The sequence below is a fragment of the Manis pentadactyla genome, chromosome 11 (genome assembly GCF_030020395.1).
Source record: "Manis pentadactyla isolate mManPen7 chromosome 11, mManPen7.hap1, whole genome shotgun sequence".
NCBI classification, from domain to species: domain Eukaryota; kingdom Metazoa; phylum Chordata; class Mammalia; order Pholidota; family Manidae; genus Manis; species Manis pentadactyla.
The window spans coordinates 90166014-90184047 of record NC_080029.1 but is presented as its reverse complement, the minus strand read 5'-3'; the positions used below and the strand labels follow the sequence as shown (position 1 = coordinate 90184047).

At 36.7% G+C, this 18034-nt stretch overlaps 1 protein-coding gene across 2 annotated transcripts in view; it reads right to left on the bottom strand.

Annotated features, from left to right (window-relative positions):
• Positions 1–16875, bottom strand: part of RAD51 (RAD51 recombinase) — a 36093-nt gene extending 19218 nt beyond the window's left edge. The window contains exons 1-5 of one of the 2 annotated variants that reach the window (XM_036923841.2): positions 16781–16875; positions 13367–13469; positions 11443–11580; positions 6346–6463; positions 5033–5124 (exon numbers count right to left, since the gene is read on the bottom strand). In XM_036923841.2, the coding sequence (XP_036779736.1) occupies positions 5033–5124; positions 6346–6463; positions 11443–11580; positions 13367–13453 (435 nt within the window). In that variant the 5' untranslated portion in view covers positions 13454–13469; positions 16781–16875. Of the gene's footprint in view, positions 1–5032; positions 5125–6345; positions 6464–11442; positions 11581–13366; positions 13470–16397; positions 16662–16780 lie in introns of those variants that run through there. The other variant, XM_036923839.2, reaches the window with a different exon arrangement.
• Positions 16876–18034: the final 1159 nt, after the last annotated feature.

Below are 18034 nucleotides of genomic sequence, written 5' to 3'. Positions count from 1 at the left end.
TGAAAACTATCTGACAAGCTACTTAGGGAAATATTTGCTTTAGGTTAACCATCCCATAACATCTCTGAGTTCTACAAATTTTAAATGAATGATGTTAAAGGTTAGTTTCCACCCTACCAATCTACTTTGGAGCCATATGCACCTTTAAATTCTGAGAAAAATCCCTTGGGACATTTTACATTAAGGGCTGGTAGCACCAAATTTTCTTTCTTCTCCTATTTCTGAGAAAAACAAAACTTTCAAATCACAGAAGTACTGTATGCTTGTACTAAAAATTCAAATATAGAAATAAGTAGAGTGAAAAATCAGAAGATCTTCATCACTCACTCCCATCTCCCATAAGTACTCATTCAGATAATTTTTTTTTCCTAAGCATTTTTATATAAACATTTTTTAGATATGTGGTTGTGCCACTTACAATATGACTCTGGGGATAGTAATTCTGTTTCTTTTTCTGTAAAATGTACATAAAACCCATCTATGGGATTGTTCTGAAGATTAAATAATTCATATGAAGTGTTTAGCACAGTACCTGACATAAAGAAAGCACACTGAAGACTTAATGATATCCTCTACTTCTAGAGCATTGATTTTAGCATATATTCAGTTATGAAAGACTTTGTTAATTTGCAAAGGGAAAAATGATTATGTTATCATTTGGCAGGTTCACAGATAAAATCTTTCACATCACAGGAAGCCATGGAAGGAACAAAGGATACATATACAACAAAAAGGGTCTTGAGAGAGGGAAAGTTTAAAATCACTGGCCAAGAGAACAGAAAGCAGAAGTTGCTTCAGTTTTTGTGGGAGGAAAAAATCTTGAGACTCAGCAGGCTAAGTACCCAGGAATTAAAATTAATAACGTTCCCCCTTCTCTCACTTTCTGGTACCTTTACTGCCAGCATGAGAGGGGGTTCTTTTACAGCTAGGTAGACCTCCTTGGGCAGAAGGGAGTTCCTATGTGCTAAGGACAGGTAAGCCTACTGACAGCAGAGGAGCAGACAAGGTCACAGTGTATTACTGGGCCACTCTGAAGGGGATGGACTACATGCTCTGCACTCCAGCCCATTGTTTCCTCCAACTTGCCCTCTCAGTGCTACCTTGTGTTACTGGACTGGGACACCACCAAGTTAGCAACTGTTAGTAATTGCTTAGTAGCATAACTCAACGTTTTTTCCTGTTTTATAGTGATGCAGGTTGTTTTGAACTTTCACCATTTTATAATACTGTGATGTAAGTTCTTTGTACATTTATCCTTGACCATGAGAAAAGTTCTGTAAGACAGATTTTCTGTCAAAGTGCAGATGCATTTAAAACTGGAACTTATGTTAGATTTTCTTTTCAGAATTTAAAAATTACTATAGCAGTGTGAACAAGCACATCTTGTTCATTTTTGTAACTGAACTATGGCTCTCAACTTTACATAACTTCATTATTAATCAGATCAAACACATAATGGTGTTTCACTTCATTAAGTTGAAAAAATCTGAACAAATGAGAGCAGATAATGTTTCGATTTAAGAAGTAATCTAACATCCTTTCTATACCTCTAGTTCAAGCTCTTAGGCTGGTGAAATGTAATGTTTTCTATTAATAGTGAATTAGCATTCTTTTTCTCTGAAAAAAATCCCAAGCATCTAGAGTTGTTCAGCCACCTGTGAATGTTCAGTTATTTTTAGAGAGGGTATGTTTGAGAATTTTGCTTCAGTTTATTATTGACAGGCATCACCTGACCATTTAATAAGCATTCCCAGGATAGGATTCTGTTTGTATAAATTAAGAGCATCAATGTGATATGCTGAGTTACTCTGGCAACTATACATATTGTGGACCATACCCTAAATATTTATTCCACACGAATCCCTGTCAAAACAACATATGAAAACATTTCTATTTAAAAAGGTCACATCATGCCAAATGACCCATGTCAGAGTGATATTTTAAACAGTCTTACTTTCCCTTTAGCTAACAATTCCCTAATGGTTCTCAGGAAATAAGCTATTGTTGCCACACTTTACTATTCCGCTCTTCTCAATGCTTCTCCCTTTATTAGCCTAAAAGTTATTTTATCCCCCTAACTCCTTGGAATTATTTATGAAGAGAGCAAGCAATTGCTTAGGTCTACTTGATATGGGAATGGCTATCTCATAAGACATAGGGTGACATTTTGGTCTGCAATGAAAAGACCAATAGAGCAACTGAGGAAAGAAACAAATGACAAGCAAGAAAGGAAAATGAGATAAAAAAGAAAACTATCAAAGTTAAGGCCTCTTGCTGTTCAACCAACTTTTATTCATTAAGAACCAGAATATTTCCTATTCTCAAAAATGGCATTCACCACTTCAATACAGAAGTGGTAGCTGATAAAGGATCTATCTTTACCATGAAAAAAATTAGGCAGATATTTCTTGCATGACTTGAGAAAATCAGCCTCATAATATTAGTCTCAGCAGACATGTGTTTTACTAAATGTGACCCCATGCAAGCCACAGGGTCCTAACAAAATTTCTACTTTTTATGGCACATGCCATCTTTAACTGAAGCACAACTTTACATTGATGTACTAAATATTTTCTGATAAAGTGCTATTTAAATACACAGTTATGAAGGATAGTTCATACCTTGTTTTATGAGGGAAAACACAAAATAACAATTTATATTTGATGCCTAAATTTATAAATGAGTTCCAGAAACTACTGTTTTTTTAATGAGAGGATAAGAACTCATACTATGATGGAAAGGTATTAGGAAACTTTCTCTATCATACTGATATAAAGAGGCAGATTTCAGTTGTTCTTGAACTCCATCAATAAATTATGTCTATGAAAGAAGTGAGTATAATTTATCTAGATTAAAATAATACCATTTTCTTCTGAATACCTAAAAGCTTCAAAGGATTATAACAGAAGAGTGACCCATGGGAATCAGCATGCTCCCAGGGTACTTCGTGAGCCAGCCACTCAAGGCAGTATTCTCATTAAGCCACGGAATGTTAGGACCCCACCCAAATAGGAAAAAAAGCTCCTCACAACACTATGTAGAGTTGCAAAACAATGAGAGGTTTGTTCACTTTTTAGCTCCTTCTCTCTCTCATAGATTCACTGTCAGAGATTCCAATGTTACTTCTCTATATAGGACTTAGTTCCGTATCTCTAAATACTGCTAGAAATGTTCACTTGGTTGTCTTTTCACCTCTAACCCATCATCTCTAAACTTCAACTCATTTTGCCATAAAACATATCTCTCCAAAATCCTTTTTAGAGTTTACAAAGTTAGTACACTGTTGGGCTGAAGGATATTTTTATTGTTAGTCATTAAGCGCTGCCATTTATATCTTCTGCCTATATCCCTTCAATGTCACTACTTGAGTTTCATCCTGATCAGCTAATGCTTGTAATAATCACACTTCAAATATCTTTTCACCTCTCCTTTCAATTCATTCAACAAGTTGCTACCAGAATATTTCTAAAAATTTTGCTCATTACTCTTCAGTTGAAAGACACTGAATATTCCCCCCTCTTCACAAAATCAAGTCTAAACTTCTTACACTGCATTCAAGACCTTCTAAAATATGGACTTTCTGGGTCCTTTAAAGGTTTATCTTCAACTTTTCCAAATAAAACCTCTGAGCTAAGTAAATGGGTTCATTCATTATTTTCTCAGTACATTATGCCTCCCTGCCCCCTGTACTTCTATTCATACCATTCCACAGTTAGATGTGTTTTAATTTTTTACCTGCTCAAATTTAGCATTTTTCAGGAGTCTGGTCCAATCTCTTTTCGCCATGAAGTATTAATGTGATTACTCTAGGGTGAAGTAATCCCTCTGTCTTCCTTAAACAATTGTTACTTCCTCTATGTCATTTATTTTATAATATATCAGGTACGTCTTAGGACATCAATTCTCTTATTTCCTCCACATAAATACCTTCTGAGTGTCAATCACTAACTTAGGTAATAATATAATATAGCAGAGAACAAACCAGTTTATAGGTTCTACTCTTAAGGTTTTTAAGAGCATGGGCTCTGAAGTCTGGTTTGATCCCTGTATGTACTAGTCAAATGTGATATGATTTCAGGCAATTATTTAACTCAATGTGTCTTTTTCCAAATTTGTGCATGAATTGTAGCATAAGCAAAGGAAGAAGAAACTGAAGGAGTTCAGGGAAGGTTTTTTTCCTAATGGAGGTGATACTAGGCATGTCTGTATACTAATGAGGATAGTATTAATACAGAGGTAAAGCAGAAAACAGAAACAGAGCCCTTGAGAACGTGGCAGATGAGAGCCAAATATCACTGGTAGGATGGGCCTTTGAAAGGAAAAGAGATACTTTCTCCACTGTTAACTGAAGGTAAGAAAAGGTGTGTATAAATGTTGGTGGATTTAGAGATTTGATGTGAAGAACAGGTTAGGTCAGTGGCTGAGAGTGAGGACTGAAGAGGAGCATGATGGTTTGAGGAGAAAGAACAAAGTATGAGACAGCTATCTACTGAGTGGGAAAAAGTACACCTAAATGGAGAAATTCACTAGATTTGCTAGGCAGTTTTCAATGTTAATCTAAAGTTTGTCATCTTGAATTTAAAGTGAAGCCAATCAGCATTATGGTATGATTTTTCTCTAGTGTGATCCGCTAGCTATTTGGGAATAGGCACTGAGAAGACAGATAGAGTTCATCTAAAACTGGCATCTCTTCAGGTGGGTGATATAAATTCTGAGGATATTTTAAAGAAGTGACTTGAATGATAATATTAAACAAAATTTTATTAAACATATTTTATTAAATAAAAATAAAATTTAGACTAGTGAAGAGAGCAGTGGATGGCTTACCAGATGGTAAGAAAGTGAATGGTATGAAATCAATACTCTGGAAGCTTCTATGATGTGGAAGAATTTTGCAATAGGAGTCTATTTTCTAACTCACTACAGGATTCTTGAGGACAGAGGAAGTGCCATTTATGTCTATCTCAACAGATGCTTGCAATAGTGGGAACCAATTCCTTCTTCTGATTTAGTTAGAGCCTCAAAAGCTTACCTGGCATGTTACAGCCAATGTATGACAGATCTGGGTCTTCCCAGTTCGGAATTCTCCAAACATCTCTGTGATGGATCCAGTCTCAATTCCTCCTATAAAAGCAGTAAGCAACACCATCTAGCACATACAAAGTACTGTTTAGACAATAATGATAGAAATGTCCTTAGAGTTTATCAGAAAGATGTTTATGTAATTTGGAAATAAAATTTTCAACCAGTAATTTTTTAAAATACTTTTTATGTTGAAATAATTCTAGATCTGTAGAAAATTGCAAAGAAATGTACAGGGAGGTCCCATGAATTCTTCACCCAGCCTCCCCAAATGTTAACATTTTATAAAACTGTAGTATAGTATTAATAACAGAAAACTGACATTGATACAATCTGGAGTTTGCTCAGATTTCTCCAGATACACATGCAATCATTGTTATTTGTATGTATGTAGTTCTATGCAACTTTATCGCATGTGTAGCTTCATGTGACTATCATTACAATCAAGATACAGAACTATACATCACAAGTCAATAAGCAGTCATTTAAAAAATAAATTATAAATAGCATCATCTAATATTTACTTAATTTGTCCAAGATTCATACTTAATTTGTACCTGGCATTGTGCTATGTCTTTATATGTACCATTTAATTCCAATAACCTATAAGGTAGGCAGTTTTTTAATACTTGTTATGAAGGTAAGAAAACAGGCAGAGATATTATGTAATTTGCACTATTTCAAATAGCCAGTAAATGCTGGGAAGGGATACAGGAAAGGGATACTCAAATTTGAGTATAACTCCTGAATCCATACTATTTTATACCTAAAGAAAACCTTGAACAATAAATATTTGGGGAAGCAAAAAGAACAAAAGCTAACTTTGCAATGATTTAAGATAGCAATGGTTTTAATATTTCTTCTAAAACTTTACAGCTTTCCATAAAGTCCTGAAGATCAGTGTGAACTACAATGTATTAATAGTACAATGCAGTATTTAAAGAAGGAGTGTTTTAACTAGTCATCAGATTTCAAACTTGTGTTAAGAATAGGTTAAAATTATAATTATTCCTTTAGGAAGAGGGAGCTTACTCCCAGAATGCAATACTAAATGAAGATTAAATTATCTAACTGGCAGATAATTTTAGTATTTTATAAGTCAGGTCCCACCCTGCAGCAGTTTTAACTTCTTCAATGTGGATAGTTCTCCTATCTCTTAATCATATCTAACAAATAAATCCTACCCTAACACTTTAGTTTTGTTCTATGACCTGGATGCTTTGCTGACTGCAGTTCACAATATAGGATAAGGGATTACTACACCTTGAAGTAGTTTGTCAAGCTCTTTGGAGCCAGTAGTAATCTGTATGATCTCTGATCGCCTTTGGTGGAACTCAGTTGCAGTGGTGAATCCCATCGGAACTAATTTAGCTGCCTCAGTCTGGGAAAAATAAGATTCATCAAATCAATAAAATATGTTTGGTAAGAACCAGGCATAATGTGGGAAGAGACAACATCTAATAAAATTTCCAGAATTATTTTTTTTTAAAGTCCTTAAAATACTAACAAAACATTAACTAGGTTTAGGATTATTTTCTCTCTCTCTGGCAAAGGATAAACTAATTTAGAGAACAGACTAAAGGATAAATTAATTCAGAGGCTCCATGAAGATTAATTTTTTAATTCCTAATTCAAGTAATACATTCATGTAGTTAAAAAAAGAAACTATTACAGAACCATGTGTACTTCACCTGACTTACAACAAATGTGATATTACAGAACAAAGTCAAACAACAAATTAAAACCTTTGTTTCCTTGTTCCATCAACCAGACTGTATCTCTTAACTTTTTACTTTGCTAAATGAGGACATCTATCCTTCAATCTCTTCTCCTGCCATTTCTACTTCCCCATCTCTGTCAACTTTACCTTTTCTTTTAAATTGTCAAGTCTGAGAACATTCGTATTCTATTTCATAGTCACTGATAAGTCTTTGATCATCAGTCTATTGGTTGATTCCAAAATTTAAAAATAAATGCACTCACAGATATGTGGAAATTCAACACCATACTCCTAAATAACCAGTAAGTCAAAGAAACAATCACATGGGAAGTTAGAAATACCTTTGAGATTAATGAAAATGAAAGTACAACATACCAAAACTAATCAGATGCAGCAAAAACAATGGCTAAACAAATTTATTGCTGTAAACACCTATATTAGAAAGATCTTAACTCAATAACCTAACCTCCCACCTCAAGGTACTAGAAAAAGGGCAAGCAGGAGGAAGGAAATCAAATTAGAGCAGAAACTAATAAAATAGAGAATAGAAATACAATCAAGAGAAACAATGAAACCTACAAGTTGGTTCTCTGGAATGATGAACAAAATTCATAAACTAGGTCAACCATGAAAAAATGAAGACTCCAAATTACCAAAATCAGAAATGAAAGAGAGGATGTTACTACCAACCCTACAAAAATAAAACTATGCCAACAAATGTAACATAGAGGAAAGGCAAATTCCAAGAAAGATACAAATTATCATAATTCACTCAAGTAGAAAAGAATCCAAGTCAAGGCACTGAATTAGTAGTTGATTCAGTAAAATTAATTATGTGAGTCTGACTACAATCAAAGAGGAAAATCCGAATAGATCTATAGCAAGAGATTAAACTTTTAACTTAGAAACTTTTTCACACACACCAGAATCAATGAACAGTTGAGTAGTGGGTATGTACTACTCTCTTAACTTCTCTAATATTTCACTTGAAAATTCATTATGTTTATGTAGTTTTGTAAATATAATTCATTGCTGAACCAAATGGTGTGCTAGAAATACAATTCTTTCAATTAAGATTCCAATGTTAACCCTGTATCTCTCAAGTGTCTACTGTCAAGTTCAAAATCATGTTCCATTTTACTTTGCTTTTATTATCTCAGTCATGTCTTCCCCTAGTACTTTGACTTTATCATTTTTCAAATTTTCCAACCTCTCAACCTTACTGTGTGTTCTACTGAATCTCTTTCTCTGAAGCTCTACTTTCCTTCTCCGAACTGGGCTATCTGCTCTCCCAGTTAGCTACTGTCCTGGGCCTCCCCTCCCTTCACTGAGTTGGAGCCACTTTAACCTAGAGCCTATGTTTTCCATCCTCACTCCGGTACAGTATAACCTCAAGTAACTTGCTAAGAAAAAGTGGATGAAGGAAATATGTTCTGAGTTCTTATATTTCTGAAAATCTTGTATTCTGTGCTAATACCTGATTAATAAATATTGCTATAAACAGAATTCTAAGTTTAAAATTACTTTTCCTCAGAACCTTGAAGGCAATGCTCTACGAGCTTTTATCAGAAATCATCCAGATTTCTGATAAGAAGAATGCTATCTTTCTGATTCTTATTCCTTTCAAAGAACTTACTTTTTTCCCCTCTGAAATCTTTCAGAATCTTCTTTTCATGATGATATATTGAAATTCTACACTGATGTGTCTCGGTATAGGTCTCTGACACTCCGTGGGGTCTTACTATATAAGAGTTCTGCTTCCCTTTTGTTCTGGGAAATATTCTTGTATTATTTCTTTAAGAATTTCTTCCTTTTCTGTGATCTCTCTTTCTGTAACTTCTAACTAATTTCGAGGATGAATGAAGATTAATGAAAATTAGAAAACAAAAAAACCAAAGAGAGGAGGGAAGAAACAATAAACCATATTGAACTCTAGTTAATATATGCTAAAATATTTAAGGGGAAATATACTGACAACTGCAACTTTCTTTGAAAAGAATTAAAAAATCCGATGTTAGAATCTAGGTGGTGTGTATGAGTATGCATGCTAAAATTCTTTCAGCTTTGCAACAGGTTCAAAAATTTCAGTAACAAAACAATTGAGAGAAAAAAAAATACTCAAAAGGAGATGTTTTCCCTGCTTAGTCAATGTAACCACTATATTTTCTAGTCTATGAGCTCTTAGAGGAACAGAATATTATAACCAAAGTGAAATTTCAAGTAAAAACCATGGAACTGCTTAATCTGGGAGAAATTTACTTCAATTCTACACTTGCACAATAAGCTTACTTTAATCTGTGCTAGGTAGTCTTAAATCTGTAGGAGTTTTCAATAACCAAGAAATATCAAACCCTTGGAAATAAGACATAAAATGCCAAGTAAAAGGAAAGTTACTCAAAATATCCACGCTGAATCTGTCAGTGCTATCATAGTGCACCAAGAGACCATAGCTCAGCAAAAGCCAGTTAAAATTACATTAAACTTTAAAAATGTGGGAAGGCCACAGAAGAGGCTGGTACCTTCTGGATGAATTTCATTCACAGTATTTTTCTCAACAATTTTGATTTACATTCTGAAAATGGGTTTTCTTTCTTTAGTTTCTTTTCTCCACTGTGACAATGGATATTCTTGCTCAAAGTCTCAATTACAAAGACTTTGGGAGAATGGGAGGGAATAGATACAGTGATTGAGCAAATCTCCTTTAATCTTTAAAAGCCAATAGCACAATCAATTTTTAAGTGCCAGAAACTCACAATATAAACTGTCTGAAATCAAAGAGGACAGAAAGATTAAAAAAACGTATCTGTATCATTTGCACATCTTATTTCACTTGTTCTCTATTTTTTTCACAGAAGCAAAATACTGATTTAATTTCTAGAACTAAGGTCTGACAATATATAAGCTCAGATCTTGTCAGGATTTGCTCAGTCATAAAAACAAATGCCTAGAAAGAAACAACAAATAGATTTTGGGGACACCTACTGGCTTAGTCAATATCACAAACACCTTTTCAATGAGGTGTTAGGGACTCTTATTTCCAATTAAGTCACCACTTCAACAAACATTTACTTGAGTAATCCAATAAAGGGTAACTTCTTATTTCCATGGGTGGCAACATCATTCTACTAAGAGCTTAAATTAAGGATTACTTATGATATTTGAGACCTGACTAAATTACTATTATAGAATGGTACTAAGTAAATGGAGTAATATCCTTGCCAGTTCTTAAAACTCAAAACTCTTAGTATAATATCCAGTAAGACAGAATTTACTGGGTTGTGTATACATTAATGTATGAGATATTGAATTAGTACATATAAATTTCAGATATCATCCATCTGACTAAGTTACATGGCAGAACTACATGCCCTGAAGCTACATGATAATAAAGGATTCATTCTTTTGGAAGATTCTTTAGCTTTTGAAGATGACTTTTCAGAGAAAATTTCTGTTAAAGTAAAAGTTATCAACATAAAACATGAAAATATAATTGTACAAATATTTGTTTTACACTATATAAAACTTCAAGGGTAAAGCTGAAACTGTATATATAACTATATAAATGTCAAAGGATAAGTGCATAAAATAAAATGGATTCATGGGGAATTGCATGCTAAAGAAATACATGAAGCAAAATCACTGTTTGAAGACAATGGAGGGATATGAAAAGGATCATAATATAATTGGATGAAAACAACTGGATTCTAATCTTAGTTCTGCCATCATCTGCATGACTATGAATCACTGGACCACTGTGAGTAAGTTTACTCATTTGTAAAATAAAATAACACTAGACTTACTTATGTTTCTCAGTATCATTATGAAGGCCAAATGAAAATATACATGAAAGGGATGGCATTTCAAAATTACATGCTATATAATATCAGAGATTATTAAGTTACTCTCATTTTGGTTAAGCCAGAAAAATAAAAATCACTCTTATGTCATGATCTGAAATCAGTCTCTTGTTATTAAAGAATCCTGCCTGTGATTAGTTGACTAACATATACACACTGAGAGCCTAAGTAATAGACTTTAACATTCAAGCAATAAAACAGCTTTTCTATTCAAAAGCAAAGCATATTTATTATAGAAAATGTAGAAACTTCAGAAAGTTGAGGCAAAAAATTTAAATTGCTTACATTTTTACCATTCAGAAATAACATTAATATTTTACTGTATTTATCCTCAGTGTATGTGCTATACATATATACACACCTAAAAACAAAAATCAAGCATGTAAATGTTTTATTAATGTGCTTTCTTATATCAAGAGAAATTTCCTATGTCAATGAATATTCTTCAAAACTATTTTTAGTGGTTGCACACTAATGAATACATTTCAAAGGTATGAGGTCATAATATCTAGAAATATAAAGTACAAACCACTCACTGCTGGTACAGGGCAAACTGGTAGTAAATTTGGCAGTATTTATGTCATACCCCATTATACTACAGTTTCCCAGAGAAAAATCCCAATTTATTCAAGAAGGCATATTAACTGGTAATACAGTCACTTCTGGTAAGGGGAACGGGATGACATAACAAGGGATAGGAGGAGGAAGACCACTACCTTTCACTGTATGCCCTTTTGTACTATTCCCACTAATTCTTCCTTAGGTCACATAAGTAGTACTTACCAGAATTTTATCAGCTTTGGCTTCACTAATCCCCTTAATATTTATTAGCTCCTTCTTTGGTGCATAGGCAACAGCCTCCACAGTATGGAAGCCAGCTTCTTCTAATTTCTTCACATCATTGGCATTTATGCCACATTGCTGCATGGGAAGAATACCACGGACAAATTGAAGCTTCAGTTCTCTCATTTGTCTAATGGAGATATTTGCCCTACCTACTTCAGAGCTGTTTTGAAGAAATGTGATATTATATGAAAAAACTTTGAAAAGTGTGTCCTATATATGGAATTTTAGTAAATTATCAACCTTTTCATTATTAAAACCAGTAGGTACTGTTATGAATTGGGATTATACCAGTTTTTCCCAAGCACTGAGAATAAAACTGTGTGGGTAAAATTGCATTATTTCCAGAAACTCTCACCTGGCCTTAGTACATATCCATATCAATAGGTGTTTCCAAGGGGTGGAGAGCAGTAGGCCATCTCTGTATCAATAGGTGATTACAAGGGGAAGCAGGGCATATCTGGACCAGAGAGGTTGGGTGGGGTCCCTTTTTGCAGCTGGGGGTCTCACACAGGCAAGCAGAACTGGATGACTACTTGTAAGCAATAAACGGGTTTCTCCCACTTTATTTCTCCCTTTGATTTCGATTTCAAAGGTAATTTGCCCTGGGCTGGGAACATATTCCTCCCCCACCCCTGGAGTTACCACCTATAACTCTCAACCTTTTATGACTGGGACTGTAAATGAAGTTTGAGACTCTAGGCCTTAAAAGTCCACTTTAAATCAGTGTTTCCCAGTGTTTTCCACATTGAGTGCACATAAAAAATAATTTCACACTATGCTGAGGTAAACAGCTACACTGCCCCAGAGCTGAAGGGAGCACTGTTGTAGTATCTCAATACCCTTTGTGTAGCACAGACTAGAAACCTACAAACTGACATTGAAAATGAGGACCTACCTGGTGTCTTCTCAAAATAAACCACCCAAAGGCACCTTTTCCTCCCTTTAGACAAAGTCAGCTTCAGCTTTGGTTTCATCAGCCACCGAAACCATGACTTCTGGGACAGTATGAGTTAGTTGGGAATGTTTATGTATGTGGGGGTCGGGGAAGTTTTGGAAGAGGAAAAAATAGTATCGGCTCATAGAAACTATGTCCACTATTAACATTTAAGCAGTAAGTAATTTGTATGTGTGGGTATAAGGATGCTCCTAACAAAAGTTATGACTCTGAACTCTAATTATTACAAACCTGTTTAAGTAACTTCTGGAGTCTTAAAGTATTAGCTAGGGATGGGAAGAATATGTATAAAGAGGAGAGACAGAAGAATGAATGAAGGCCTTTTCTGCTTTCTCTCCTACTTCTTTCAGCTCATACCAGCTGTACTCACACTGGACCCTCTGTACAAAGGGGAGAAATAGCGCAAGGCCTCAGCTGTGGAGACTGATGTTCTTGGGCAGAGTCCTGAATTAGAGCTTAGTTCTTATATCTTAACAAACACAAGTGCTTCTTCCTAAACCATGACAGCTGTCTTGCTAATAACTTCAACACAGATCTGGGTCAATGGAGAGACACTGCCCCCTCTCTCCTCCTGCACAGATGGCCTAGGCCACTGTAATTCATACTTAGTACAAACAGCAGAGACTCCACCATGGAATCTTAGGGCTTCTTCGTTTCTGACAATCCAGCTCTGAGAAAAGAAAAATGATAAAGTAGGAGGAAAACTTGCCAAAAGAGATCTGGCCAGACCTGTTTAGCAACTACCTTAAGCCTTTCCGCAGATGCTTGACAACTTTCCTGAAAACTCTTGAGTCCTGACCCTAGGTATTAAAACCAATGATTTAATATAAAAATTGTGATTTCTCCCAATAGATATCAGAATCTAGTCTAGCATTATAATTCCAAAATTAGAAACTAAGCACATACCTCTAATCGTGAAATAGGTTGAGGGCCAAGGCTCTCTTCTTCCACTGAAGTATCTGCATTTGCTTCAAGTTGCATTTGCATAGCCATTACTCAGTGCTCAATACTGAAAAATACAGATGGCCATCAGGAAGAATACTTATTTTTACAACAAATCTCTGAAGAATTACTTGCCAGGTTTTTGGTCTCGTCACTGACCTACCCAGGGCTGGAAAAAACACAAATCTTTTACCAGCTTTCCCTTCTACATAGCTAGTTGCATCAGAATAATTTTAGGAAGAGCCAGACTACTCTGCTTCTTAAAGATGCATGACTTAACTACACCAACTATGTTCCCTTGTTCCCCTGCTTCATATTTATTGGTTGGGGACAAGTCTTATTTATTTATATGTATCCCATGACACATTGTAAATGTTAGGTGTTTGGAAGAATGCAGACTTTCCAGGACTCCACTTAAAAAAAGTTTGATAAAAGTTTAAATACTCAGTTCCATTGTTCCCTTCCAGCAACTGTGGTTTGTGGGTGGTCAGCAGGGCTGAAATGAAAGTACAAATGACTGCCTGCAAGCCTCCCCTGACAGAGGAACAGTGAACTGAAATCAGAACTACTTCCCATCTCAGGCAAGGATTATAGCTTGTAGTCATACACTTTGCTTCTAAAAGGAGCATATAAAATATAAAGATCACCATTTAAATCAATTCCAGAACTCAATGAATGCACAAATGAATAAATAAGATGCAAGGACCCTGCTCAGCCTGAATCTTCCATACGAGCTTAAGGCCTATACCTAAAGTAGGTTATTAAGATAGAGCGAAGATTGCTCAGGTTGAAAAGAAAAACTGAGAACAAAAAAATTTTTATTCAAGAAGTATTAATTAGTAAAAGCAAATAAGCCTAATGTTCACAAGAATAAACAGACTTGAACCACACCAAAACAATCTCAACAATCAAGATAAATTTAACAAAAAAATAGTAACAGATATGGAATGTCCATTTTTTAAGACTTGACAGAAGATGACCATTTGCTCTTGATCGGTTCAGGTGCAGATCTCTCAAGATGGCAGACTTAGCATAATGTGAGACTGCAATACTTCCAAATATTGGCATCACTTGAATGCAATTTAAATGTAAACATCTCCCTCCACAATTTACGAGAAAGATGGTACTGCAGAGTAATAAGGAAAGGATGGTCTTTTCAATAAATAGAGCTTGGGTTGACTGCAGAGCCTTAGAGAATACTCAGGGTTTGTGGGAACGTGCATGTGGGGCAGGGGTTTACAGAACAAAGAATCAACTTCCAATTTAGATCACAGCTCTAAATAGAATAGCTAAAACTTTTACAGTATAGGTGAATGTCTTCACAATTTTGGGATAGAGAAAGATTTCTTGAACTGGATACATAAAGCAATAACCAAAAAGGAAAAGACTGGGAAACTGGACTATGTACATTTAAACCTAAAACTTCCATCCATTCAAAGACACCACTAGGAGAATGAGAAGTCAGACTATAATGAGGGGAGAAAATATTTGCCACATATACAACCAAGGTTTGATAACGAGCATATGTTAAGAACTCCTTCAAATCAGCAAGAAAGACAGACAATCCAACAGAAAAATAGGTAAGAGATTTGGAGAAGTATTTCACAAGATATCCAAAGGGTCAATAAACATGTGAACAAATGCTGAACCTCATTAATAATCAGGAAATCTTAAATTAAAATCACTAGATATTACAATATATCCACCAGAATAGCTAGAATTAAAAAGACTGACAACATCAACTGTTGGCAAGCATGTGGAACAATGAAACACTCATACACTGCTGGTTTGAGTGTAAACTGGTATAACTAGAAAACTGGCATTAAATGTGGAAAGTCAACAACTGAAAAGCATTCAAATGTGCACCAAAATGTAGGTTCTCAGCAGCCTTGCTCACAAAAGCCAAAAACTAGAAACAACGCAAATGTCCATCACAGGTAGAATGAGCAAGGAATACAATATATCAACAAGAAAGAATTACTGCTATATGAAAAGATGTCTGAATCTACAGAATGTTGAGCAAAGCCAGACACAAAAATACAAATTTTATTAGCATTACATATTTAAAATTCAAAATCAGGCAATACTAGTCAATGGTGTTAGAGGTCAATATAGTGGTTACATCTGGGGAGAAGAGGGTAGAGTATTAGAAGTGGCGGCAGTAAAAAGGCTTCTAGGTACTGACAGCACTCTATTTCTGGGCCCAAGTGGTGATTACAGAGGTGTATTCCTTTTCTTATAATTCAGAGCTGTATACACTTTTTTCTACTGAAAATAATTTTTTTGAGGTACATATAATAAAATGCATATATCTTAGTTTACCATTCGATGAATTTTGACGTGTAACTATCACCCATATCAAGACATCAAACATTCTCATTGATTTTCCTTACCCCTTCACCTATTTCACCCATTTCTCCATCCCCTACTCCTACAGCAACCACCCTCTGTTCTCTGTTTGTAAGCCTATTTATATTGTTTTGTATACACTTTTGATTTATGCATTTTTCCATCTGTACTAACACTAACTTTAGAAGAAACAAAAAAACTCACTACACATTATTCCCTAGGTTTCATGTGAACGGTTTTCCGCGTTAGACAATGAAAATATATTTTTGGCAACTAGAGGTTGGTACTTCGTAAGCAAAGCATAGTGTAACGGAAAGAGGTCTGACCAGAAATCCGGAAACCCTGGTTCTGACTCAGCCTCTCTCTGGATGTCGGCTTCCTTGAAACGCCCATAAAATGGGTGTTGGAAATGAAGGCCTCTAAGGTTCCTTCCTGCTCGAAAGACTGGGGTCCGCGTGTTTTCTCCACAAAGAGCTCCGAGAGTCGTTTGGGCCCAGGCCTGCCCCACCTCGGTCCGCCATCTCCGGGTTTCTCGGCTGGCGCAGCGCGGCCGCAGTAGCCGGCTGCGGGAGCACCGGCCCGGCTCCGCTACGCGGGGACGAAGCCGAGGTGGGAAAGGGGCCGGGTATGCGCCTTCGACACTCACCTCGGCCTGCAGCGCTACTCGCTCGGGGTAGCGGGAGGGCGGCCAGCGCTTTCCGACTTCAGTCCTCTGCACCGACGCGAACCCACCCCGGACGGACTGCAGACTCCCTCGCTTGCACCCCACTGATCTACTCCGTTCTCCAGCCTTCTGCAAACAAGCTCAGGCAAGTTCGAGCGCCCAACTACACGCCCCGGGACGCGTCTCGGTTCTCCTCAGGCCTCGGCCTCAGGGCGCCGCGCGTTCCGCCGGGCGGCTTTCGGAAATCCCGCCAAACTCTCGGGCAGGGTCACTCCCGCGTTAACGTAACGACTCCCCGCCCTCCTCGGACCCGCCCGTTCCGGCCTCTGCTCAAGACCAGGAGAGATGGGCCCACGGAAATTCACCTCACGTTATATTCTGGATCGCCCTCTTCCTTTTCCTCCTAAGAACTAATTCAAAGCTTGGGAGTTGCCGCCTTCTTCTCTTTTACCAGATCGAGGACTACACCCGCCAAGAGGTAGTGGGGCCCGGTGGAGACTACATCTCCCAGTATGCCTCGCCGGCACTCGCCCAGGCTTTAGGCCCTCAGCGCTCTGGGAAATAGCCTGGAACCCAAAGGCAGTTCTTGAATTGTTCCTGAACTACGTAAAGTGGACTGGGCTTCTCAGGTAGCTCTGAGACTTCAAGTCAAAGTCCCGGTGGCAGGCGCTTTCCATGTCCCTGGAGGTAGTGGAGTTAAAGAAGCAACGACGGACGGATGAAACTGGATAATAGAGCTGGTGGAGGGAAGAAAGAAATTCCAGTTAGTGGCTGGAATTTTAATCTAGCTGTGGTACTTAAGTGGAGATTTGTAGGATCCCAAAGGAAGGAGGCATTGATTTTGAGAAGGTAAAGTTTATAGTTTGCTAGAAAGTTTGGCCTGTGATCCAGGTTTTAAAAGGTGAATAGAGCTTCCGGGGCCAAGAAGAGATGGAGACAGTATAAGCAGATGGAGTAAGTAGTATGGAAATTAATAACATGGTCAAGGAACAGTATTGTCTGATGAGGAAAGAGTCATTAAGAGGAGACGGCAAAGTTATGTTTGGTTTAGGCTATAAAGATGCTTAAGACCATGTGTGGAGCTTTGGTCTTTATTCTTCAGGTAATAAAGCAATCAGAGAAAGTTTTTATGCAGATAAGTCATATAGTTAGAGCTATTTTTTCTTTCCCATCACTACTTTATATTTGTGGAGTGCTTTAAAGTTTATAAAGCTTTTATTTAATCATCATACTATTATCTTGTGGCATTGTAAGACAGATTTCAGGAGAATGAGAGTAAAGACAGCAAAAATTGTTATAAAGCTTTTGCAATAAATAATATTTCAGGCAAGAGATGGAGGCTTGAGTTATAGAAAGGACAGTGAACAGATTCAGGAAGCATTCTGGAGATAGAATCAACAAGACTTAGTGATTATAGTCCCTGCTGTGAAAATTGATAAAGGGAAGCCTTCAAGGAGTGCTCTCACCCCCTACTCTCTCTGGTCAGTGGCAGACCCACAGTTAAGAAGAGACAGACACCTTACCACTCATTCTGTTCTGGCTGTTTTATTACCTGGGTAGGGAAGAGTTTCTGCCTCCCCTGTTTACAGCCCACAGTGAGAGGCTGTCACAATGAACAA